At 34.4% G+C, this 26,784-nt stretch overlaps 2 protein-coding genes and 1 pseudogene across 2 annotated transcripts; 2 read left to right on the top strand and 1 right to left on the bottom strand.

The window, feature by feature from the left end:
- Window positions 1-2,089: 2,089 nt before the first annotated feature.
- On the bottom strand, window positions 2,090-3,565 carry LOC120166752 (lysine-rich arabinogalactan protein 18-like). Its single transcript, XM_039175988.1, has 2 exons — window positions 2,920-3,565; window positions 2,090-2,332 (listed from the first exon to the last, which is right to left on the bottom strand). Exons 1-2 carry the CDS (start codon window positions 3,472-3,474, stop codon window positions 2,249-2,251), a joined length of 639 nt encoding a protein of 212 aa, XP_039031919.1. The 5' UTR covers window positions 3,475-3,565; the 3' UTR covers window positions 2,090-2,248.
- A 19,546-nt stretch (window positions 3,566-23,111) lies between these two features.
- Window positions 23,112-24,425, top strand: LOC120177506 (annotated as a pseudogene).
- An 876-nt stretch (window positions 24,426-25,301) lies between these two features.
- Window positions 25,302-26,111, top strand: LOC120177399. Its single transcript, XM_039183585.1, has 2 exons — window positions 25,302-25,724; window positions 25,979-26,111. The coding sequence occupies exons 1-2, from the start codon at window positions 25,302-25,304 to the stop codon at window positions 26,105-26,107; spliced, it is 552 nt and encodes a 183-aa protein (XP_039039516.1). The 3' UTR covers window positions 26,108-26,111.
- Window positions 26,112-26,784: the final 673 nt, after the last annotated feature.

Raw genomic sequence — 26,784 nt, 5'->3', positions numbered from 1 at the left:
ACACATTGTCTCCATGAACGTCTGGAAGTAAGGTGGAATTGCACTTGCATCATCACCGCCAACTCAAGGGGGTCGAAAAGAATACGGTTCACCGGATCATCGACATCTCGTATCAGATCATCATCATAAGGCTGAGGTGTACCAAGGTAGAGCATATGGCTTGCTTCCCTTTTCTTGTCCACGTCGTCCCAAGCTTTTACCATCCTGATTTACGAAGAGATTTAATATCAATGTAGGAGGATAGGGGAATAGTGGGATCTAGAGAGACATTGATACCGGCTTTGAGAAAGATATGGCTAAGAAAACAACCATAAATAAGGGTATCAAGTTTTTTAGATTGAAAGTTGTTGATGACGTCGACAAGCTCACCCAAGATAATTTGGGGAGAACTTATTTGTTTATGATGTTGAAAGCAATGAAGCAACCAAATATCAAATGTACGAAGGGTGGAGAATTTACCACTAGATGGTCGAAACCAAGTGATAATAAGGTGCAAAAAGTGCCCATGAATGTCTAGGGTATTGACACTATGACCAACCTTATAAGGGGAATCAACAGTATCTCTCTCATTGTCTATACCTTGAACCTCTAGACCTAAGCCTCGGGCTTTGGAAGCGGCATATATGTGAAGGTATTGCCCCATGAGATAGGAGTGAATACTAATAATGGCATTTAGAGTTTGATCAACAACACAAACAACATTTGAATAGAAAATACGAACAAGTTGTTGAAAGACAATGGGTTTGATTTTGAAGGTATTGTCTAGTTTCCAAGATTAGAGTTGCGGAAGGTATTTGAAATTGAGCTCGATCATGGCAGAAAGAGAAGGCATAAACTCGCCTTTAAGGGGTAATGACTCAAAGAATTGCGAGTGTCGATGCCAAAATTTTTGGTGACCAGGTTCATTAAAGCATGAATTTTGAAAGGTGAGCTCATTTGGATTAGGAACAGGGTTAGGAATCAGATTTAGAGGTGGATTTTGAGGATGATGTGCTCGGGGAGGAGGGTGGGATCGGGAAGAACAAGCTGGTTTAGACATATTGGGATAAAATCGGGATACGGAAACCTGTAAAATGACACAATATATATACATATGCTAACATCAATGCTAAAATTCAAAAGAGTCTGAAATATTCAAGGTAATGAAAATTAAATAAAACTTAAGAGCTTAAGGAGTTTTAAATACATGTATGAGTGTAAAAAGAAATGTGGAAAACAAGCAATATATTTTAAAATAAGTATAAATATAAATGTAATATAGAATATATATATATATATATACAAAAAATATGTAAACAAAATATGAATATAGAAATGTTTTAAATAAACGTTAAATATATGTATAAAATATAAGTTTATATATGAATCTATATGTATACGTATGAATGTGTATGAACAAAAATAAGGTCAAAATTTTTTTAATTAATAAATTTGATTTTTTTAAAATAATTGTAAATTTGTAATGAAAATCGGCAGATAATGGTGCGAAAATATTGTATAAACAAGGGTCACTCACTAATTTAACATAAAGTAACAAGTTGAAGCCTAAATTCAAAAGAAAAATAAATAAGGGTTTTAAAAAAATTAAATTGAATCATGATTTGAGAAGTAAATGGGGAATGTAGCTCGATTTTGATGAAATGCAGGCAACAAGCATGAGAATTGATCCAAAATCGATCAAAAACGACAAAAAGTGATTGCGATTTAAGAAATGGACGAGAGGTTTTTCAAACGGCTGTTTAGGGTTTGAAACAAATGAAGAAATTTGGGAGTTTTTTAGAGTTATAAAGCACGCCTAACCCTTAGTATCAGTAATCATTTAAATGAGTATCAATACTATAAAAACAATATCAATTCTGAATGTACAATATCAATACCAATGAAAAACAATATTAGTACTAAGATATATATATATATATATATATATATATATATATATATATATTAAACCAAATGCAATCCCCAAAAGTTGATGAATGGGAAGCGAAACCAAGGAAAGAATATATGTGGAAACCAGAAGGGAAAAAAGTAGCAAAAAATAATGGCCCACCTCAAACTTAGTATCCCCCATGAATTACAAGGCAAACCGTTGTAATCAAGGTAATATAAAAAGTAAAAACCACACCACTAAGGCAAGTATTTATAAGGTAACAAAATGGAGTAAAATAAATATACCATAATATCAAATGTATTACACAGTGAAATAAAAAAATTATTTTAAATAAAACTGAATCCAAATATCGCTTCTCTAGAAGATCAACGCAATGGCTGGCCATCCTAATGCCAAACCTCCAATTATCTTCTGCAAGCTCTTCATTCTCCCCGCTCCACTCTGCATTGTTTTTAAAATACAACGTTATTCAATTCAATGAAACTAATTACCATATAGTAACAAATAAATAAATGCATGATTGGCTGTAGACTTGTAATTATTGTAACCAGAAATCGATATTCAATTTGATGTCGTGTAATCATAAACAATTGATTTAATTATATATATATATATATATATGATGCATTAAATTATTGTAATTTTAAAAAATAAATTCGTAGTATATATAATCAATTATAAATGTTTAATCATTTTTGTCAAAAAAAAATATATGTAGTGATTATTTCGAGTATTACTGTAGATCGCCTCGAGATCTGTTAGTCTCTATCTCAAAAGCTAACAGAACTAGCTACCCCTTCCTCAAAGGCGCGTCACAGCCGTCACTAATACGCGCTTCAGCGAAATCGATTCTCGCTTTAAAATCCACGATCATTCTAAATTGCATTTTCAGAAATCTACATATGAAGTCAAGTTTAGTTACTTCCGCCGTCTAACTACTCTACATTTTCAGATCTGGAAGAGCATTGTTTTTTATTGTACATTTTAAGTAAATCTGATTGAGTGTGAGAAAACAGATCAGAATGTACCTCATCGGCGGCGAGAGAAGGTCCGGGAGAGGACGCACCGAGGCTAGGTCCTGGAGCACCGGTTGGTGGAGCCGGAGGTCCGAGCAAATCAGGTGAAGGAGCGGGAGCACCGTGTTTCTTTGGCTTCTTCTTGCTCTTGCTTGGAGCCGGTGCAGGAACATCGGCAGCAGTTGGAGCCGCAACAGGAGCCGGAGGAGAGGCTGAGCTCTCTGGTGGGGTTGTCGGTGCAGCAGCGGGAGGCGACTTGGCTGGAGGAGAACTCACAGGACTAACAGCCGGAGCAGATTTTGAGGGAGCTGGAACCGCTCCAGACTTCGAGGGAGCAGCAGCCGGTGGTGACGAAGTAGGTGGTGAGGAAGTTGGTGGAGAAGAAGTTGGAGCAGCGGTCGGAGCTGGTGACTTAGATTTACTAACAGGAGCCGTAGCGGGTGCTGCAGCAGCAGGCGTAGTCGCTCCTGATGGTGCTTTAATGGGAGCGGCGGTCGGAGATTGACCACCGACACCAGCCACCACAATGCAGATCAAAGCGACCGCAAACACGCTTCTACGATCCATATTATTCCCCCTCAAAATAAAAAGTGATGTTTATTTGTTTGAGACGGGGGCTTGATGTGGTCACAGAAAATAATGGGCTAGTGAATATAATTATATAAATAAACGAAAAGGAGCCATGATGAGTAAAGTAATGGATAGGTTTAAAAAGATCTGAACCGTACATTTTAAGGCCCCCACTACCACATTAGAAAGGAATAGCGGTTGGATGATCTCTATTGAATGGCCCACAGGCATCAAGTATTACAACAAAGGAACAGTGAACACAGTCTGGATATGACCATCTCGATGAGGGATTCCTAAATTAGTGCACGTGATTTGCTGCCAGATAACTAATTACTGTCCAATTGAACTCTTAATAATTTGAGCGTTCAGGGAATTCGGTTTTTCTCTTTGAATAAATTATATATTTAATCATTTAATTATTTTTATAACTTTATTTTAATTATTTAATTATTTTTTAAAAAATTATCATTAAACTCATATTTTATTCTATATTAATTTCTTGTCATTTAAAAAATAATGATGATATGTTATTGTACGATAATCACATCTTTATTGAAAAAATAAAAAATATCACATCAATAAATAAATAATTTTGTTTATCTTTTAACATCGAATGATTAAAATAGATCAAAACGTAATTTTAGTGATGATTTTTTTTTAAAAAAATTAATGATTAAAACATAACATCAAGAATAATTAGGTGGTTAAATACTCATAATACCATTAACCCCTGATAGTTACTATTTTGACTTTTAATATTTGATTCTTTGATTAAAAAATCTTTCTATAAATGAAAATTTTCAGCTAACCCACAATTAACGTTTTGAAGTAGAGACTTTTTAAGTATGAAATTTTGGAATATTGTAGGGGATTTTTTTTTAAACGAGGGTGTTTGAGAATTATTTTAAGATCTAGGTGATTTGCTATAATACACCTTAAATTTGTCACGAGTTCTATAAAATATATTAAAAAATAAAATATGTTAATGAATTTTTAAAAAATTGTACAAAACTTATCGACGAGTTCCAGGTGTACTGTTAGACATGCACAAATTCGAATTTAAATTCGATCCGGATCGGATAAAAACCGATCCGGTTTTTTCACCTAGCCAAAAAACCGATTTATAAAAAATTCGGTTCGGATCCTAACCGGTTTGAAGGGCCGGATGGTGTAACCGGTTTCGGTTTGAAAAAAAACCGGTTTTTTAAAAAAATTGGATATAAAAAAACTAATTTTAATATTATTAAAATTACATCGTTATCAATTACAACAAAGTTTACGATAATTGAAATACTTAAATACTTTCAAGTTCGATAAATTCAAATACTTAAAAACTTCCAAGTTCGATAATTAAAACAAAGTTTACGATAATTGAAATAAAGTTTAAAAATAAACTTTATCGCATCTCTTCTTCATCATCTTCGCCTTCTTTGTTTGGAGGTGTATTTCAAGTTCGACTTCTTCAATGTGTAAGTTTGCTTCCAAATCGGCATTGATTGCATCTTCTAGGGTGGTGATATGTTGCTTCCGAGCCCCTCCATTCAAATAATCCTTCAAACAAATGCATACTTCCACCGACTCGGGACTTAGTCTTGATCTCCGTTGCGATATAACCCTGCCACTAACAGAAAAAGCAGATTCCGAAGCTACCGTAGAAGCTTGGACGGTTAGTAAATCACGGGTCATGGCGGCTAGAATCGAAAATTATGCTTCCTTTTCTTTCCACCAAGCCAAACTATTCAAACTTTCAAACTCTTCAAATGCCATTTTTTATAGAAAAACGCATGACATGTAATTTCTCAACTCGCTACTTGGGGTGGTAGTACGTGATCGATTGGATTGAGAATTTACAAGAGTGTTAAAAAGTGACAAATTTATGTTACTTGGACGTCTACTAGATGATTCCACATTCTTTCTCATTTGATCATTATTACACTACTTGATCCGTATTTAGTTAAATAAATTGCAAACATGTCTCAAAAATATTTGTTAAAATAATTTATTTGGTTTTGGACAAAGCTGGGTTCATCATCAGTTAGATTAAAAGCAAACGCAATTTGTTCAATTAGTGTTTCAATCCCGCCAACATTTAACGTTGGGTTTAAAGCGGCGACACAAGTAAAAATGGGGGGAATCTCCTTAAAATATTTTAAAAGTTTTTCCTTCGTTACAAAGTCAATTTCTTGAAAAACTTCGGTTTCAAATTCAAAGTCATTTAGTCGGGTAGCCAACAAAAATATTTGATTAATAACCAACGAGCTAGTATGATAATAAACACCGAATAAAAAAAGTTGTTGCATTTTTAAAAACTCCAAGCAAATCAGTTATTTTGGCTATAGTTTCCCAACTCGAATCTGGATAAATGTTTGAGACATGACCCCTCTCGAAAAGCCGATCGTGAAATGTTTGCAATGATTCCCTTTGCCTTAAGGCGGTATGCATCATCATCCAAGTTGAGTTCCAACGAGTTGGACAATCCAAATTAGGACCCAAAGCTTTTTTATTAACCGACTTACAAAATCGTTTATAATAATTTAGTCTTTTGTTGTTCTTACATAGAACCGATTTTATCATTGCTTTAAATTTTAATCTAATTGGCTCAATAAACTCCAAACCGACTTGCACTGATAAATTAATTATGTGTGCAACGCAACGGGTATGAAAACATGCACCGTCTAAAATCGGTGAAAGTAATATTTTTAATCTTGGAACCGCTTTGTATTATTCGATGCATTATCAAAGGATATAGAAAAAACTTTATTTTCTAATTTATAAAGACAAATTACCCTTTTTAAAAGTGTAAATAAATTAGCATCGGTATGTGGCTCACCGAATAATTCAAATGCGATTGTTATTTTCATCATTTGTCAATTATTTTGATCTAACCAATGTGTCGTAACGGCTAAAAAAGAATTTCCGGTATTCTGAGGGGAACTCCAAACGTCACATGTAAGCGACACACCATAACAGTGTTCTTGGAATCTTAAAATCATTTTTTCCCTCGCCGTACGCCACATTTTTATAGCATCTATTCTAAGCGTATTACGACTTACTTGAGTATAACGTGGTTGCATTAGTTGAATTGTTGTCGTGAAATCTTCATCATCAAAGTGGTCGAACGACAATGCTTTTGTAATCACGAACTTTGTAAACGCTTCTCGTAATTTTTCGTTGTCGTAAACAAAAACACCACCTTGCGGTGTAAGATTCGATTGACTCGGATCTGATCTTGAGCGAAGTGTCTTGCATGATTTTGTCAAATGGTTCTTCAACGTTGTGTTTCCTTCCGGTGCAAGCAACTTTAGACAAAGTTTACAACGCACCCTCCTCGAGCCATTTGACATCTCACATAAATCGTAGTGATCCCAAATATCTTTGTTTCGAGTGTGTTCGATCACTCTCGACTTCAAGGTTTCTCCCGACGGAAGATTCAGCCGTGTTACTTGTAGCCATGATGAACAAAAAATTACAAAATAAGATTTGCGAGATGTTTAGGTGTTGTGTAATAAGATTTGAGAAAGTTGTAATCAACCAAATATATCCCAACCTATTTATACATGTTTAGGGTGGTAAAATGGTATTTTTTAATAGAAAAAATGGTCACAAAACCCTCCAACAGCTATATTAACTGCTAGTTTTTTAAACTCAGACCGATTTTTTAACCGGTAAAAAAATCGGTCGTCTAATTTTTTCTCAAACCGGTTATATTATCCGATTTTAAAATATTCAATCCTGTTTAAAAAACGATTTTTCCTAAATCTGATTTCGAATATTTTTTGTGCAAAATCGGATATTCATATTTTTTGTGCACTCTTATATTGTAGTAAATGGATTCGATCGAAAAAATAATTCTCAAACACCTCATTATTTTTTATTTTTTTCCAGCTTGAATTATTTGACTAACTTTGATTATTTTATGAAATATTAAAAGTTTTTTATCCTAAATAAAATATTAGGATCAAAAATACTTTAAACACAAAAATAATCATTTGGAGGTTAATTTTGATATCAAATATGTAGTTTGGTTGTTTCTTTTTCTTTTTTAATTTAGTGTGGGCTGGAAATTGACAGATGAGACAGCTGGAATGTGGTGCGGTGGGGTCAAGTTGCGGAAAGTGACATACCAATACAGCAATGCCACGTATCGGCCCAGCGGAAATGATTGTACCAATGGTTGGAATATTTTAGATGGATGAAATTATTAGAATGTCTCTCGCAAAATTTGTGGGTCCCGTTCAAAAGTTGTTTTGTATCGTTTAACATGATACTACATGTACACAAACCCACTGATTCTCCTTTCCCGGATAATTTTTGTTCGAGGTAATTGTATCATTTGTCATAAATTAAGATTCTGATTATATATTAATCTTTTAATTTAATTCAATAAAATAACCTTTTAATCTCATTGAATTTAAATTTTCAGATTGAATTTCACGTCGTTTGTGACTCATAATTTTTGTTTGTCATCTTTCACTAATTTGATTTTTTTATGATTTATTTGTTAAATAATTATATTGTTTATATATATTTTGTTCGAGTTTTTAGTTGAATTTTTTACATTTTTCTCGTATAATCTTTGTATAATCTCAAGTGGTTAATATTTTTTATATGTTTAATTTACAAATATAATTGTAAATCTTGTTCGTATTTTTTAAACTTTTTAAGCATAAAACTACAACCACTATTTATTTTTTAAAAAAGCTAAATATTATATTAATTTAATCTCATCTGTTCATTTCACTAAATTTCCATCTTCCTCAACGTCCTCCGACGCAATTAAAGCTGGGCATAAAGAAGAACAAACTCTATTGGGGAATTTCATGTTTTGGTTGGGAAATTTGATATGCTCGTTTCATTACCACAGATCCTTCTTCCCAGTTGTTTGATATTGTTAAAAAAATTGTTCTTTATAAAATTGTTTACAGTTGAAATCTCGTGTTCTTTGTGAAGACTTTGAATTTTGAAATTGTAGTTTTGTTTTTCTTGGAATCATATGCTGGGAAATTTATTTGAGTTATTTATATAGATCTACTAAATTATTAAAAAAAATTAATTTATTTGCTGACTGAACCCTAAATATGATCAAATGAAAATAATAAGAAAATATGTTTTTTTTAATTTATTAATTTATGCGGGAGCCGCACAAGGATTAAGACTCTCATGGATGTGTCATTTTTTGTAACAATGAATCTATTTGTCGTTCCAATTCATTCGTTTCCTCAGGATTGCATCGGTAAGCGGGGCGGTTTGATATGGTCGATCCAGGGATGAAGTCGATTTGATGCTCGATTCCTCTTGTAGGTGGTAAACCATCCGGTGGGTTGCTTAAGACATCTCGAAAATCCTGCAATAGAGAAGAAAATACACTAGGCAAATCTGTGATGTTAGTGATAGTTGATAAAATGGAGTCCTTGAAACAAACTAGAATGCACGGCTTATTTTGAAAAAGGATCTCTCTCATGTCTTTTGCACTCACATAAATGTTTTGAGACAGTCTTTTATTTTCACATTGAGGGTCACTCACCACCCGTGGGTCATTTGTTTGGCTTTTATCGGTTGTGACCTCTTTTGCCTTTTGTTTCAAGTTCCCTATCTCCTTGATAATTCGTTGTTGATCTATGAGAATCTCTTTGGGGGTAGAGGGTTAAGTCGTAACGGTTTACCTTTTATTGGAATTGTGTAAGTGTTCTTTCGGCCATAATATGTGACGTCGTTGTCGTATTGCCAAGGACGTCCTAGGAGGATGTGGGATGCTTGTATCGAAATTACATCACACCATACGTCGTCACAATACTTTCCCATCTTGATATTAACGAGACATTGTTTAACCACCTTCATCTCGTCACTCTCATTAAGCCATTGTAAGCCATTATACTCATCTCTTCCATAGTCATCACTATCTTCTTTGACTTCGGCATGTGCTGGAATGTCGGGGATGTCGTCATCGGAGTCAGAATTGTAAGATCCATCACCTAGTATGGTTAGGGTCCTTGTTTTTGGACAATTACGGCTGATATGACCTCTTCCTAAGCATTTAAAACACTTGATGTCTCTTGCTCGGGTGTCGTCTTTAGGGGCTGAAAGTGTCTCATTCTTTGCTGGTCGTTGTTTCTCCTTGTCGGGTTTGTCATCTCTCGACTTTTTTTGAGAAGATGGAGTAAAAGATGAAGAATGATTTGAAGGATTACCTTGGTAAGAGAATGAAGTACCTTGGTAATGCTCTCTGAATCGGAATCTCCTTTGGATTTTTGCTTCGATTGTCATTGCTTTCTTTAGTGTATCTTCAAGGTTTTCGTATCCATAAAGATCAAGAAGATTAGTGATGTTTGAGTTTAAGCAGACGACGAATCTTGACATGGTGTCCTCTTCCTCTTCGGTTATGTTAGCCCTATTGAGTAAGGACTGCATCTTCTTATAATAATCTTCAACTGAACTTCTACCTTGTCGAAGTCGGTGTAGTCATTGTTTAACTTCTCGTGTATAATGTGTTGGTAGGAATTGGTTCCTCATGGCGTGTTTGAGTTCGGTCCAAGAAGTGATTAGTTGAATTTGGAAGTTGTCGATCTTTTTCCTTGTTTGCATCCACCAAGTGTGAGCATATCCTTCGAATTCCAAGGTGATGAGGGGAACTTGTTCATCTTGGGGGTAGTCATGGTATGCGAAAATGAGATCAATTTTTCCTTCCCAATCGATGTACTTGTTCGGATCATAGTCTCCTTTAAAAGACGGGATCGTGAACTTTGGTTTGCAAAGAGTTCGGGTGTTTGAAAATGTGGTTGTGCTCGCATGGGGGCCAAAAGTTCAACATTGTTTGGCCTTGGATTCTGGTTTGGTAGATCAATTTATAGTTCTTGTCGTTCTCTCAAGGAATTGTTAAGTTGATCAAATTGAGTTGTGAGTCATTCAAGTGCGGCTAAGATAGCCATAAGTGTCTCATTGTTATTGTCGCCCATCCTACAATTATAACACTCAAAAGAAGATTTTAAAGTAGAATAAAAATAAAAGAAAGTAAATTCAACAAAGCAAGAAACCTCACAAGTCACTCCAAGAAAGTAACATAGCGAGAGGCAAGTATGCCGATCTTGTACTCTTTAAAACTCCTTTATCAAGTAGTCTTCCACAGTTCGTATCGGAGTTTGATTACTAGCAAAGGCGATAAGAAAACCTAAAAGTTCTAAGAGGCCAAACAAGGGTTAGACTCCAAGAGAACAAGAATGCAATGAAGGAAGAAGTATGCAAACTCTTTAGTCCTACTAACACAAGAAATATAATGTGTTAGATAATGCAAAAGAAAAAAAAAAGGAAAAACAAAAGAACCTAAAGTACTAAGAGTCAAAGAAAAAAAAGAACCAACTTAGAAACCTAGAAAACGTTGGATAAACTTGAGCAATGTTTTTGAGGGGGTTACTGGTGTCCAAAAATTTTAGAAAAATTCTTGAATATCTTTTGATGCGTCAAGAAACCACCTGTAAAATTTCAGAACCAAATACCTTCAGTAGTATCCAGTAGACTCTGTTGAACGGTGAGTCCTCAAACAATCTATTTTTCTTGATCGCTTTGTTCGAAGGTGTTCTTGATCTAAAAAAATTCTTATTTTTTAATGATATTAAATATATGAAGTTTCAATCTGAAAATTTTCACCAAGAAATTTCTCCTGTAGAATTTTCAAGAAATTCAACAAGATTCTAGATTGAATCTACCGATGAAACTTGAATGATGTATTTGAAGGCTCTAATGAACTTAGATTAGGGTGAATTTTGGACTGGAGATTAATCTTATGATGAATATGAGATCTGGAGAAACTCAACCCTAAATTCCTTTGTTTCCATTTTTTTTTTTGAAATTTTGGCTTTTTCCCTTTTTTTTTGAAAAACAAAAAACTAACAAGAAGGATTTGAATCTAAATTAAAATTAAATAAAAAGAACCTGAAACGATGAATTTGTTGAGTTAATCGATTGACGAATATGGCCAAGAGGGGGTGAATTGGAAATTAAAATTTTGGTGGAAGCTTTTGCAGAAAATTGAAAGAAATTTGCACAGCGATTTAGAGTGGTTCGACTTTCTCAACCAAAGTCTACGACCACTATCTTAGCTATCCACACTAAGGATTTTCCACAAATTCACTAATCTTTCTTTTGAGGACAAAGAGTAACCTTACAAACCCTCAAGAATTATACCCCAAATTCTTGAGAACACTCTCTCCCAAAGAGAACAATACAAATTTGCAAACTTACAAGGAAATCCTCACAAGGTAGATTGTTTGCACAATTCTAGAACAAAAAAAAGAACACTCAAGAATGAATACAATTGAGCACAATAAGTGTTCTTGAAAGCAAAATGAATATTGAATGAAAAATAGGCTTGAAATGCTCAAACTTGAGGTTTGATACTTTCTCTTTGATTCTCTCTTGATTCTAGTTGCTTGATGTTTCTTATTATTGATCAATGGCTTCTAAGCTTGCTTAAATACACCTTGAATCACTTATGAACGTTTGGGATGATTAGTGAAGATAATATAGTCGTTTTAGTGTGAAATCAATTAATAAAACAGCTTGGAGCATGGGGGGAATCGATACCCCTTAAAGGGAATCGGTTCCCTAAGTGTAAAATTCAAATATTTCGACCGTTGAACAGTGGGGGGAATCGGTACCCTCTGGGGGGAATCGGTTCCCTCCGAGCATACTGGAATTCTCGGAGTCAAACCATTCAGGGGGAATCGGTACCCCCTTGGGGGGGAATCGGTTCCCTCTGAGCAATCTAGAATTTTTGGCTTTGAAATGGTTCGAAATATTTTGTAAAATCGTTTTGAAATTATTTTAAGATCAAAACTTAATTTTACACTTGAGTAAGGATTTAAAATGAACTTTGAAATAATTTGAGTAATATTTTAATATTCGATTTAATATATCGAATATGCTTAGAAAAAATCTTTTTCAAAATTAAAATTCTTTTAATTTAATTTGTTATATCGAAACATCAAAATGTTTTAAACACTCTCCCCCTTTTTGATATAACAAAACATTTTAAGATTTTCTTATTTCAAAATGAATTTTGATTTTGAAAATACTACTCCCCTTACTTTAACACTACTCCTCTTCAAAAACTCCCTTTTTAATTGAATAACATTTCTCCCCCTTTTTGTTAAATCAAAAAGATTTGTAAAAGAATTTAAACAAGGTTTTGAAATCATATAGCCAATTGATTATATATAGTTTAAGCTGCTAAGATCATAATCAAGAGAAACGTTAGCCATTAGTTTCATAATCAATATTCATAAACAATGTGACATGGCAAAATTGGTCATATATCTAACATGATGTAAATGATGCAAGAATGAAGAAATTTAACCACACCAAATATATAAGTTCAAACATATATAATCCAACAAATAAGTTCAAATATCCAACAACAAAAAGAAAACGATCCAAAAACATTCAAAATGTTCAAACAATAAGCTTTAAGTTCAAAGTACTAAAGCAACACAGAATCAAGCATCCGTAGGAGGATCGGGAGGAGGAAAACGAGCTCGCATAGCGGCCATCTCATGCGTGAGTTCATTAATACGAGCATTTGTTGCTTCATTGTTTGCACGCATCTCCTGAAGAATTTCCAATTGTTGAGCTCCCATTGTGGATAAATGAGACTCTATAGAAGTAAAGCGCGAATCTATGGTAGCATATCGGAAATTGAATGTCTCCATAAAAAATTGAAAATATGAAGGCATTTGATTCATTTGTTGTGCTTGCTCCTCGGGCTGCTCCTCAGGCTGCTCATGCTCATCTTCGGCTTCATCGATGTCTTGTATTAATTGTTCAAGCTCGAGATCGTCGTCAGCTTCTGGTGGAGCTCGTGAAGAACTAGCTCCCGGAGTATTTTCAGAAGATCGAACCCATTCACCAGTTTCCTTATCCTTTATCTATCCCGCTCTCGTTAAGGAAAGAAGATTAATTTGTTTCTTTAAAGGAAAGACGACATCTAGACCTACTCTAAGCCCGAATTTAGAAAAAAGATTACTCAGAATGCAACCGTAAACTAGAGATGAACAGAGTTTCTTGTTAGGAACAAGATTTACGGTTTCAACGATTTCAGCAAAAATAATTTGAGGTAGGTTTATTTTAATATTGTTATGGAAACAATGTAACCACCAAAGATCTAAAGCACGAAGAGTAGAGTAACGACCTCCGGATGGTCAAAACCACCAAGAAATCATTAGATGAAGAAAACGATCATGAAGGTCTAAGACACTCGCACTATCTCTTCTTTTATAACGAGAACCTAAAACCTATTTTTCATTTGATATACCATCATTATCTAATCCTAATACTTTGGCTATGTAAGCCGAGTTAATATGTAAGAATTGTCCTAGGAGGTAGGAACGAACTTCAATGGTTTCAGTTTGAGCTCGGTTTTTGACACAAACGGCATTAGAATAAAAGATGCGAACAAGTTGATGGTAAACTATAGGTTCAAGGTCACAAAGTTTATCAAATTTCCACTCTTGTAAAAGAGGAAGATATCTAAAATCGATATCTAACATAGCTTGACGAGAAGTGATACGTTCTTCTCTAATTTTGTAAGAGTCAAAATATTGATAATACAAAAAATGATGATTTTTAGGACCAGGATGATTGAAGCACGAGTTTTGGATAGTCATATTAGGATCAATAGGATTAGGATTAGGAATTGGAATTTTAGGAATAGGAGGAGGATTTGGAGGTGGATTTGGTTGACGGTGTGAGCGACTAGATGATGACCTAGCACGTTTAGGATTGAACATGGTTTAGGAAGTCAGAATAGAATGGATAACCTGTAATTTAGAAAACACATGTATGCAATTCAATCAATCCCAAAACTCAATTGAGTCCTCAATATTTTAAGGTTCTCTAAACTAATCCTAATGGGCAAAGTTTTTGAAAACTATTGAAAAATAATATTTTGAAAAACAATATATGTATAGTTTTCATAACAACAACATAATTCAATTAAAACACAATAATTTGAAAAACAAAATTTTTTTTTTATTTTGAAAATTTCAAAATTTTTGGAAAAATTCTTGTGTTTTTGATGAAATTAGTTATAATATCTAGTTTCTAATCACTAAACAATCAATGCCCGATCACTATTTCTATCTAAAACTAATTAAAACTAGTCCTATGTTCAAAATCAATGAAAAATAGAGAGTTTAGAAAAATTTACCTTGAAAGATGAGATTGAGTGGATTTTGATGTTGTTTGCACGATTTTAATGATGCTAGCAGGTTTAGAAGATAATATTTGAAGAGAATTCCGATTAAAAACATAGATTTGAGGTAAGAATGGAGATAGGGAGAGTAGAGAGGGGAAACAGTGGCAAGGAAGAAGAAGAAGGTTTAGGATTTTTGGGTGTTCTGCCCGTGTTAAAATCCAGAACCCCAGGGGGTATCGATTCCCTCTGCACCAAAATGCTAAAATTCGATTTTAAACACACAAAATACTAAATTAATTTTCTCTAGTGGTATTGACAACTCATATATTAAAAATTAATCACGTTCAAACAACCAAATTAATCTTTAAACTATATTTGAACATAAAGTTAATTTTCATCAAGAATCATAAACTCCCCCTAACTAATAGCAATGAATGCAATCAAAAATTACTATTCTAAGTATTTTTCATTTAGTCTTAAAAGTCCTAAAATTATTTTAAACACTAAGTGAAGATAGGTTGGTCAAACCTAATTCTCTCCTATGTGTCCAAAATCTTTCATTGTCTAAAGGTTTTGTAAAGATATCCGCTAATTGGTGCAAAGTATCAACAAATTCTAGAACTACATCTTCCTTAGTGACATGGTCTCTAATGAAGTGATGTCTTATTTCAAAGTGCTTAGTTCTAGAAAGTTGGATGGGATTTTTAGTGAGACAAATAGCACTAGTATTGTCACACTTGATAGGAATGGTACCTACTTTAATTCCATAATCAAAAAGTTGTTGTTTCATCCATAAAACTTGTGCACAACAACTACCAGCTAAAATGTATTCGACTTCAGTGGTAGATAATGCAACACAATTTTATTTCTTTGAAAACCAAGAAATCAACATATTTCCAAGGAATTGGCAAGTACCTGAGGTACTTTTCCTATCTAATTTGCATCATCCATAATCCGCATCAGAAAAGGCATGCAAGCTAAAGCTAGAGTCTCTAGGATACCAAAGTCCTAAACTAGAAGTGTCCTTAAGGTATCTAAAGATTCTCTTAACAGCTAGTAAATGTGATTCCTTAGGACATGATTGAAATATAGCACATAAGCAAACACTAAACATAATATCCGGTCTACTTGCAGTTAGATAAAGCAAAGAACCAATCATTGACCTATATAATTTAACATCTACACATTTACCTCCTTCATCTAAGTTAAGCTTTGTTGAAGAGCTCATTGGAGTGTCATGAGGTTTGCCATTTTCCAGTCCAAACTTCTTGAGCATATCTTTGACGTACTTAGCTTGATTGATGAAGATTCCAACTTTTCTTTGCTTTATTTGGAGTCCCAAGAAAAATGAGAGCTCCCCCATCATGCTCATCTCAAACTCGCTTTGCATTAGCTTAGAAAATTATTGGCAAATAACATCATTAGTAGAACCAAATATTATATCATCAACATAAATTTGAACTACTAATAAATCTTTACCTTTATGCTTTAAAAACAATGTAGTGTCAACCTTCCCTTTTGAAAAACCCTTTTCAATTAAAAAGTTTGACAATCTTTCATACCAAGCTCTAGGAGCTTGTTTTAAACCATAAAACGCTTTTGTCAATTTAAGAACATGATCCGGAAATTTTGAATCTTCAAAACATGGAGGTTGTTCCACATACACTTCTTCCTTTATAAAACCATTTAAAAATGCACTTTTAACATCCATTTGATATAATTTAAATTCATGAAAACATGCAAATGCTAATAACATTCTAATTGCTTCCATCCTAGCTACGTGAGCGTATTTTTCATCATAGTCTATGCCCTCTTCTTGAGTATACCCTTGAGCAACAAGTCTAGCCTTGTTTCTCACTATATTACTACTCTCATCAAGCTTATTCCTAAATACCCATCTAGTACCTACAGTAGATTTATTACTAGGCCTTTCAACTAATGTCCATACTTTACTTCTCTCAAATTGATTTAATTCTTCTTGCATAGCCATAATACAATGTTTATCTTTTAATGCTTATTTAATATTATTAGGCTCTATGCATGAAATAAATTCAACATAATTACAAATATTTCTAAGAGAAGATCGAGTTGTTACCCATTTGGATGGATCACCTATAATCTCACCATCCTTGACATAGTTGTACTCTCTTGGATAAGATACTTCCCTTTCTTCAATGGTTGGATTCTCAAGAGGATCATGAGTTACCTCATCTTTTGTTTCTTCCTTTGATGATGGTTCTTCAACGTCATGTCTAACTTCATTTGTATTTATAATACCTACATCATCATTCACACAAGAATCCTTCCTCGGAAGGGGATTATATTCGAAAACAACATGTATAGACTCTTCTACAACTAAAGTTCTTTTATTAAATACTCGATAAGCTTTAGAATTTAAGGAATAACCCAAAAAAATTACTTCATCACTTTTAGCATCAAATTTGCAAAGGTTTTCTTTACCGTTATTTAAAACAAAACATTTATATCCAAAAGGATGAAAATAGCTAATGTTAGGCTTTTTATTTTTGAAAATTTCATATGGAGTTTTCTTTAAAATTGGCCTAATCATTACTAGATTTACAACATAACAAGCGATATTTGCGGCTTCCGCCCAAAAATATTTTGGCAAATTATTTTCACAAAGCATGGTTCTAGCCATTTCTTCTAAAGTTCGATTATTCCTCTCAACAACTCCATTTTGTTGAGGGGTTCTAGGTGCTGAAAAATTGTGACTAATACCATTAGAATTACAAAACTCAGTAAATCCAAGATTTTCAAATTCAGTGCCATGATCACTCCTAACACTAGTTATAGAGTAACATTTATCGTTTTGGATTACTTTTGAAAACGTGATGAATTTTTCTAATGCTTCATCTTTAGTACTTAAGAATAGAACCCAAGTATATCTAGAATAGTCATATACCAAGACAAATGCATATTGTTTTCCACCCAAGCTAGTAGTCCTAGTTGGCCCAAAAAGATCTATATGGATCAATTGTAATACTCTACTAGTTGATACATCATTAATGGATTTAAAAGAAACTCGATTTTTTTTCCTTTAGCACAAGCATCACAGATTTTATCATTATCAAATTTAAGCTTAGGCAACCCTCGAACTAAATCACCTTGAATTAGCCGTTGCAAAACACTCATACTAGCATGCCCTAGTCTCCTATGCCATAACCAACTATCATGTTCATCCTTAGCAACTAGGCACAAATTAGTCATATCAATAAAATCTAAATGCACCATGTATATGTTTCATATTCTATGACCAACAAGCATAATCTGATTAGATGCAATGTCAATGACTTTACAACCATTAATATTAAACATGACATTGAATCCCTTATCACAAAATTGACTAATACTCAATAGATTATGCTTTAATCCATTCACATATAAAACATTCTTAATTTGTATGGAAGAGGTATTACCAATAGTATCAATACCTTTAATGTGACCTTTTGAATCATCACCAAAAGTCAATTCTCCTCTATTTTTGGCGTTAAGCTCAATGAACCGGTTTTTGTCTCCGGTCATGTGTCTTGAGCATCCACTATCAAGGTACCATGAATTTGGATTTGTTTCCCGTGCCTTGTAGCAATGCTCATTTTCCTACAAACATAGATTAATTTCTAATTTTCGGTACCCAAATTCTTTTGGGTCCATATTCATTAGTTTCCAAAATCCTAGTCCCCTTAGGTATCCATTTGTGTAGGATATCCTTATCTTTAGTAGTAATGAGCTCTTTAGGAACCCATATACTTCTAACAATTTTTCCATTAGAGGTTCTTTGGGGACCTCTATGATTGTAGTTTTTAAAACTTTTTCTAACAAAGTTGGATTTTGAATTTTCTTCATTTTCAAAACATTTTGTTCCAACTTTATCAAAAGAGGCTTTAAGATCATCAATTTTCTTTTGATGATCATCATTGACCTTTGAAAGTAAATTTTGCAAATCCAAATTTTTCTTTTCAAACTCTTCTAGTTTGATTTGCAAATATTTGATTTTACTTTCAAGATCGTTGTTGGTTTTGGATATGAGTTTATTTTCATTTTTCAATTTTGAAACATCATTTTTCAATTTTGAAACATCATTTTTATATTTTAAAAATAATTTCTCATAATCCGAAGCCAACCCATTGTATTCCTCTAATAACTCATCATAGGATAAATCATCAAAATCAGATGAGTTAGAGGTTACCTTAGAATCTTCCCCGAATGCCATCAAGCACAAGTTTACTACTTCTTGTTCCTCTTCATCGGAACCTTCTTCATCGCTCCATGTAGCCACATGAGCCTTGTGCTTATTCTTTGATTGACCCTTTCTCTTCAATTGTGGGCAATCATATTTGACATGCCCCGACTTTTTGCATTCATAGCAAATGATCGGGTCATTCACTTTTGGTTCATTTTTTAGGCCTTCATTTCTTTTGAATTTTCTTCCTCGGTAAGGTCTCATCATTTTTATGAACCGTTTGGCAAACAATGTCATTTCCTTGTCATCGTCATCTTCATCCGAATCACTCTCATCTTTTGTGGATTTGAGAGCAACTCCAATGTTTTTCTTCTTCTCCTTCTCCTTTGGTGTCTCTTCAATCTTATCAAGGTCCACTTCATCTTCAAGCATCATTTCATGAGTGAGGAGTGAACCGATTAGCTCTTCAAGAGTTAAGGACGTTAGATCCTTAGACTCGATGATTGCCGTCTTCTTTGATTGCCATAATTTTGGGAGGGAGTATACTAACTTCCTCACAAGCTTTTCATTTGAAATGATCTCTCCATATGATTTGAGACCATTGACAATTGTTGAGAATCTATCCGTCATAGCTTTGATATCTTCATTTGGTTTCATCCTGAAATTTTCATAGCTATGCGTTAGAATACTAATTTTAGATTTCTTTACCTCATCGGTACCCTCATGAGTGACTTGAAGTTTGTCCCATATTTCTTTGGCGGTTGTACAAGATGAAACTCTTCCGTATTCATCTAGTCCAAGAGCACAAAATATGATATGGATGGCTTTGGAGTTGAGCTGGAACATTTTTGTCTCTCCTTCACTCCATAATCTTGGATGAGTGAGAGGCTTGAAGTATCATTCTTCTACGACATTCCATTCTCCCATGTCACTTGCTTGAATGAAGTACATCATTCTATTTTTCTAATAGGTATAGTTAGCCCCATTAAAGAAATAAGGCTTGTTGACAGGCATCGAATCGAGACCGGAGTAGAAGTTTGAAGTAGAGGCCATTGATGACTTTGATTATCGATGGAACTCTTCCTGAATCGACTCAAGAGGAGATTAAACCTTCAAATGAGTTAGGCTCTGATACCAATTGTTGAGTTAATCGATTGACGAATATGGCCAAGAGGGGGTGAATTGGCAATTAAAATTTTGGTGGAAGCTTTTGCAGAAAATTGAAAGAAATTTGCACAGCGATTTAGAGTGGTTCGACTTTCTCAACCAAAGTCTACGTCCACTACCTTATCTATCAACACTAAGGATTTTCCATAAATTTACTAATTTGTCTTTCTTTTGAGGACAAAGAGTAACCTTACAAACCCTCAAGAATTATACCCCAAATTCTTAAGAACACTCTCTCCCAAAGAGAACAATACAAATTTGCAAACTTACAAAGAAATCCTCACAAGGTAGATTGTTTGCACAATTCTAGAACAAAGAAAAGAACACTCAAGAATGAATACAATTGAGCACAATAAGTGTTCTTGAAAGCAAAATGAATATTGAATGAAAAATAGGCTTGAAATGCTCAAACTTGAGGTTTGATGCTTTCTCTTTGATTCTCTCTTGATTCTAGTTGCTTGATGTTTCTTGTTATTGATCAATGGCTTCTAAGCTTGCTTAAATACACCTTGAATCACTTCTGAACGTTGGGGATGATTAGTGAAGATAATATAGTCATTTTAGTGTGAAATCAATTAATAAAATAGCTTGGAGCATGGGGGGAATCAGTACCCCTTAAGGGGAATCGGTTCCCTAAGTGTAAAATTCAAATATTTCGACCGTTGAACAGTGGGGGGAATCGATTCCCTCCGAGCATACTGGAATTCTTGGAGCTAAACCATTCAGGGGGAATCGGTTCCCTCTGAGCAATCTGGAATTTTTGGCTTTGAAATGGTTCGAAATATTTTGTAAAATCGTTTTGAAATTATTTTAAGATTAAAACTTAATTTTACACTTGAGTAAGGATTTAAAATGAACTTTGAAATACTTTGAGTAATATTTTGATATTCGATTTAATATATCGAATATGCTTAGAAAAATATTTTTCAAAATTAAAATTCTTTTAATTTAATTTGTTATATCGAAACATCAAAATGTTTTCAACAGAAAATTTGGTGAACTAGCTCCGTTGGGGTACCTTAACAGTTTTGTGTGCAAGAACAAGCAAGATTGTTTGATTCTTTTCCAAGAATCAGCCCAAATCTGATACCAATTGATAGGGAAGTGGTGGCGGATTAATGAACGTTGCTCTTGTTGAAGAATCAAACCTATAAAGCTTTAGACTCGATGAAGAACAAATGAGATGAATAGGTGAAGGTGGTGGCGGTAGCTAAGATTCTTTTAGGTGCTAGAATCAAGGTAATAAAATTAGAACAAAATAAACAAAAGATAAAGAAATTGAAAATAAAATAAGATAATAAAGAAATCAAAAGATCTCCCTTATGAAGGTGGAAGGTAACGATGATTGATGGTGTGAATGGATTTGTAGAAAATAGATGGATAAGTGTCATATCGAACCCTCATAGTCGCAATGAAAAGGAAAACTCGATAAATGGCTCTAACCAACCCTCCTAGTCACGATGAAAAGGCAAATTGGTGTGTGAAGATTAATCTCCCTCACAAGAACTTGAAAGAACTCCATGATAAAAAGCTTCGAAGGCACAAGGCAATCAACACTTGCAAAAAGGAACTCTCGTGTATTATTAATCAAAGAAATCTGATTTACAAAGTTTAGTGAAGCCTCCTTTATATAGGGGTGAGTTCTAAAGGTCCTAAATAACTAACGAATAAAATAATAACAAACTAAACTTGTCTTAACTCTAATTCCTAATAAAATAATAATAACTAAAAATAATGTTTTAACTCAACCTTAATTCCTAATAAAATAGTAATTCTAATCCTAAAAGATAATGCATCATCCTATATTAAATTATATTACAAATAATCAATATAAATATTGAAAATTTGTATTATTTACAATAATCACGTATTAATCTCGTATAAGAATTTTTGCATGCGCTGTTTTCAGTAAAATGAATGTATCTTGAGTTCCCGATATCGATTAATGCGATTCAAGATCTATTGGAAAGATAAGAGACAGAATGTTGTATCTCCATAAGACATGTCAACCCGATAACAACTGGATCCCTTTCAAAAAGTAGTTGTAAGTCTGCTGCTATTAGACCCTTACGGATGAATGCTTGAACAACAATTTGAGCTTGTCTTTAAGAAATTTGGTCCGACCTCGTGTGATAGGGTCAAGTGGTATGGTAAATTCATCATCCTTAGTTTTAGGGCGTGTGGTGCATGTATAACAAGTGAAGGAAAAAAAATCGTTTTAACAAAGCTTCATCACTGAAATTCCTCTCTTTCACGCGTAGAAACCAACGCTAAGCATGCATCTTTTTATTCAACACGAACACATGTCAAGATATGAGCTGAACTCCCCAAATCTTAATCATAATTCTTAATCATACTTGACACATTTGTTCCTTTGGGCTAATCACATCATGCATTCCAATACATAGTTGCAATTATATTATAGTAACATGTTGCATAAGGAAGCCGCATTTTTTTGAGACCACACCTACCATTTGTACTTGCAGGATTTTGTCACTTGTTTTGATTTGTTTGAGTTGGAAATTAAACTAAAAAGAAAAGTACATTTGATTACTTTGTTCTAAAGGGAATTAAAGGTATAAATCATTACTCAGCTTGTATGCTTGTGGAACTGAACCTTTTTAATAAAGCAATTTAAACAGTTGGAAATTTGAATGCTTCATTTCAATGACGAGTTTGTATTATCCAGATGGTAGCCAGGAGTGTGTGGGCCATTGTCTATTTTGTTGATTGAATCATTTTCAACCTCCATTTTAGGTGAAAATCTATGAGCTTTTTGTTCCTACCACAACTCTGAATCTTTCTCTTTAATTTTCCTTTTAAACACCATTTCTTCTCTCTTCTGGTATAAAAACTCGAACCATACATATCATTTAATGAATAGACGAGTCTTAATCAATGAAACTTGCTGTTTTAAGCTTCAATATTCAGACAAATTAGTACTATTGCATAGATAAAGTTTTGGTTAACCTCTCTTTGTAGGTTCTCTGCCCCTCTACAAGTACCATATATTAGCAGCCTTTTTTTCCCCATCTGTTGTACCCTGAAACTCATTTGGATTCCATGAATTCAGCGCAGCCAAAGATGATGCACTCGGAGCCACCATGCAGCAAGCCGAATTGTTTCTTCTGCACCATGAGCGAGCCGGACCCGTCTCAAAGAAGATCAAAGCTCGAGCAATGCTTCAAAGAGATGCCTCTCAGAGACGATGAAGAACATGTGTTGGTCTTAAGCGGGCTGTGGAACATTTCCATGACTCAACCTGATGATCCAGAGTTTCCTTCCCTTGGTATATTTGAATGCATGGCCAAGCTTATCCATAGGGCATCTCTGATCAAAACTGGCTTCTTAGAGGTCAGAACATCTATATCCCCTACTATGCCGCTCATATCATCGGTTCATATACGATGGACAACCCCAAATTTGCAGAAAAAGCTGTTCACTCAGGTGTGATTTGGCCATTAATGGAGCTTTTGAGAGGCAAGATGAGTTGGGCTGAGCAAAGAGTTGCAGTTCGAGCATTGGGTCATTTAGCAAGCCATGAAAACACATTTGAAGCTGTTGGTGTACATTAAGTGGAGGTCATAAGCTGTGGTATGGAGATAGCTAGAAATTGCCTTGAAGTTGTTTACGAGGAGTTCGTTGGAATTAAAGCTAAAGAGACCCAAATATCATTGTGATTTGCTCACAAGGGGACATGGAGGGTTGCAGTTGCAGTTAAGAAAAGCTGAGGAATGGCCAGTCAGCTTCAGTATTGGTCACTTTATCTCTTGAATTGCTTTGCATGCAAAGAAAGATCACTCGATCTGATCTGCACAAAGAGTTTCTAAACAATTTGTGTGGAATGTGGGGTGGATTACTCAATCTCACATCTCCTGCAGGCATTGGATTACTCACAACCTTTTGTTCATACAAAACAGGGAGGGAAAATGTAGCAAAGTCAAGAAGAGTGCTTGATAGTATTTGCAATGTTTCAAGATGTTCAGATGATTGGCAAAACTTGCCCATCGGTTGTCTTTTTTTTCTTCTCAAAGACCCCCAGACAAGATATCAAGTTATTGAGACTGCAGCAATGTCTCTTGTTGATTTAGCTGAACTTACAGGCCTTGGAAAAGCAATAAACTCAAGCTTTGTTGCAAGATTACTGCAAAATCAAATGTGGGTTCTTGAAGCTGAAGGGCAAGGAAGCTGAGAAAGCATTGGAAGAGCTATGGGAATTGAAGGTTGAGAAGATTAAAAGAGACAAACTTATGTCTGAACAAGAGGTGGAAGAGAGACACGTGTTGATTGGGGGAGATGAAAAAACAAGGCAACCAGAAGTTTTGGTATGCGAAAATGGAGAGAGCTTTTGGTTGGAAGTTCTACACATCTTTAATGGCAAAACTTTCGAGATAATATTTTGGAAAAAATTAATTCACGAGATAAAGCACTCCCAAGATTAATTGCTTAAATAAGGTGAAATCCACAGTGTTGGCCGTAGGTCGCTATGCCTTCCATGCGATCTACTAGGTCGCCATGTCTTCCCGGCAAGCTACAAGAGATTGCATGTGCCATGCACGTCCCAACACGCTGGGCATCCGAGGCCATCCGACCGAGGTCATCCGAACGAACTATGCGAGGGCATTCGAGGGTAACCGAGCGAGCTATGCGAGGGAAGCCGAGCGAGGGTAGGTCGCCCAGAGGGCATGGCGACCTACAAGGTCGCCCGGAGGGCATGGCGACCTATGTGTTGGGACGTGCATATGCCATGCAACACGTTCATTCTCACGTTCATTCTCTCTGTTTGAGCAAGGGTAGGTCGCCCGGAGTGCATGGCGACCTACGGCCAACACTGTGAATTTCACCCTATTTGAGCAATTAATCATGGGAGTGCATTAGCTCGTGAATTAATTTCTTTCTGAACATTATCTCGAAAGTTTTGCCCATCTTTAATATACAACTAATAAAAGGTTTTATCGATTTTATTATTATTTAAATAATAAAATTAGTAAAAATTATTTAAAATATTATTATTTATACATAAAATATTAATATCTTTTAATATTTCTGATAAAGTGATCAATAATAATAAAATCGGTAAAATATCTAACAATAATAAAATTGGTAGAAATAATAATATTTTTAGTAATTTTTTATCGATTTTATTATTTAAATAATAATAAAAATTAATAATATTTTTTTAACTGTATATTAAGATTGTGATAATTTCCCAAGCTTGTGACATATATTCAAAGGCCTTGGAATTGTGTCCTTTAAACATGGGGGAGAGAGATGATTGTTCTTTACAGCAACAGAGCACAATGTCATCTGCTACTGAAAACCCCAGCAGCTGCCATTAGTGACACGACTAGAGCTCTATGCTTATCAGGTACTGTGAGTCCTCACAGAAAAAGTTTATGGAGAAGGTCACAAGCATATGACATGAAAGGATTGGGCAAAGAGAGCTTGATGGACTGCTTAATGTTCATCAACACTCGAATGAAATCTGAGCATACGAAACGTGTCAGGATCCCTTACTACGCAGCACGGATGATCAACAAGCAGATGAATGCCGCGTTGATATTTGCTAATGCAAAGTCAAAACTTTTCATAAAAAAGGAGAGAACGGTACTTGAATCGGAGTCCAAAGGAAAATACCAGCTGCAGGAAATGATGATGATGAGATTGACGGATGCTAAGGACAAGGGTTACCTGGTAAGCCATTAGAAACAAAGATTTAAATTAAGATTACGGTTGCGTTTTGTATTTATAACGATTGCAATAATAACAGTATTACTATAATCATTGCGAATAACCTAATTATATAATAGTGATTTTAAATATATCTTTATCATTATATAGTAACTGTTATTTTAATACCGACTAATATTTAAATATCTGAAATATTTTTGCTTTATCTAAGAATGGCTTGCTCATGTTTTTACTTTGAATTTTGGCTTGATTTCTAGATATGCCAACCATTGCAGAAGACCCTAAAGCTGAAAAGAGAAGGAAGAAGAAGATGGAAAAAGCAGGCAGAAGGAGAAAAGACATCATCCGGATTGAGAGAGAATCAAGTGGTGTCGATCACAGAGTAACAGATGGAAGGAATTGAGTCTTCAATTTTCATTAGAGAAAAACAAGGGTTAGGATCAATATTGAATTTGCCAGGCTTATACAAAAAGTAGCATTTATTTGTTGATGGTAGTAGGAACTGTAGTCTTCAATTTTATGGTGTGTTCTAGACACCTCTACAACGGTAGAGAAGACGCAACAACCATTGTAACTTTGAATTTTGTCTCTTGTTAGGCTTACACAAATACAAATAAAAAGCATGATAGCATCCTCTTTTTACAAACCAATTTTCCTAAAGCAGTAACGAAGGGGGACACATTCAAATCATCGGAAGATAATGCATTTCAATTATTTACCAGGAGAGAAAATACTATGAATATACTCAATTGTTAGCAAAAGATAAATTATCAATCATTAATGTTTGTATAGAAAATAAAAGAAAGAGTGCATGTGTGACCCAACTCTATATTCTTATTTCCAGTGCATTCAAAAGAGGGATTTTACATGACAGATTACGACCTCACAAATACAAAATATATTAGAAAAACTTCAAAAAGAATATAAGGAAAATCTTTGGTGTTAACAAATCCAACTTAAAAGAAAATTTGGTATTAACAAATCCAGATTCGATGAATAAGAAACCATACCTAACCCACTAATTACAAGTTGGTAGAGAACATTAACCAAAATCTAAAACAAA

Source organism: Hibiscus syriacus, unplaced genomic scaffold (genome assembly GCF_006381635.1).
Source record: "Hibiscus syriacus cultivar Baekdansim isolate YM2019G1 unplaced genomic scaffold, ASM638163v2 tig00000329_pilon, whole genome shotgun sequence".
Lineage (NCBI taxonomy): Eukaryota > Viridiplantae > Streptophyta > Magnoliopsida > Malvales > Malvaceae > Hibiscus > Hibiscus syriacus.
Note: the sequence above shows the minus strand (reverse complement) of the source record. Positions and strands in the feature narration are given on the sequence as shown.

What these genes read in the sequence shown, in the direction of transcription:
- LOC120166752 (XM_039175988.1), bottom strand. Translation starts at nt 3,474, where the DNA reads ATGGATCGTAGAAGCGTGTTTGCGGTCGCTTTGATCTGCATTGTGGTG. An exon ending in CTTCTCTCGCCGCCGATGAG is followed by an intron (nt 2,333 to 2,919) that starts GTACATTCTGAT and finishes AAAACAATGCAG; the next exon opens with AGTGGAGCGGGGAGAATGAA.
- LOC120177399 (XM_039183585.1), top strand. Translation starts at nt 25,302, where the DNA reads ATGATTGTTCTTTACAGCAACAGAGCACAATGTCATCTGCTACTGAAA. An exon ending in CTAAGGACAAGGGTTACCTG is followed by an intron (nt 25,725 to 25,978) that starts GTAAGCCATTAG and finishes CTTGATTTCTAG; the next exon opens with ATATGCCAACCATTGCAGAA.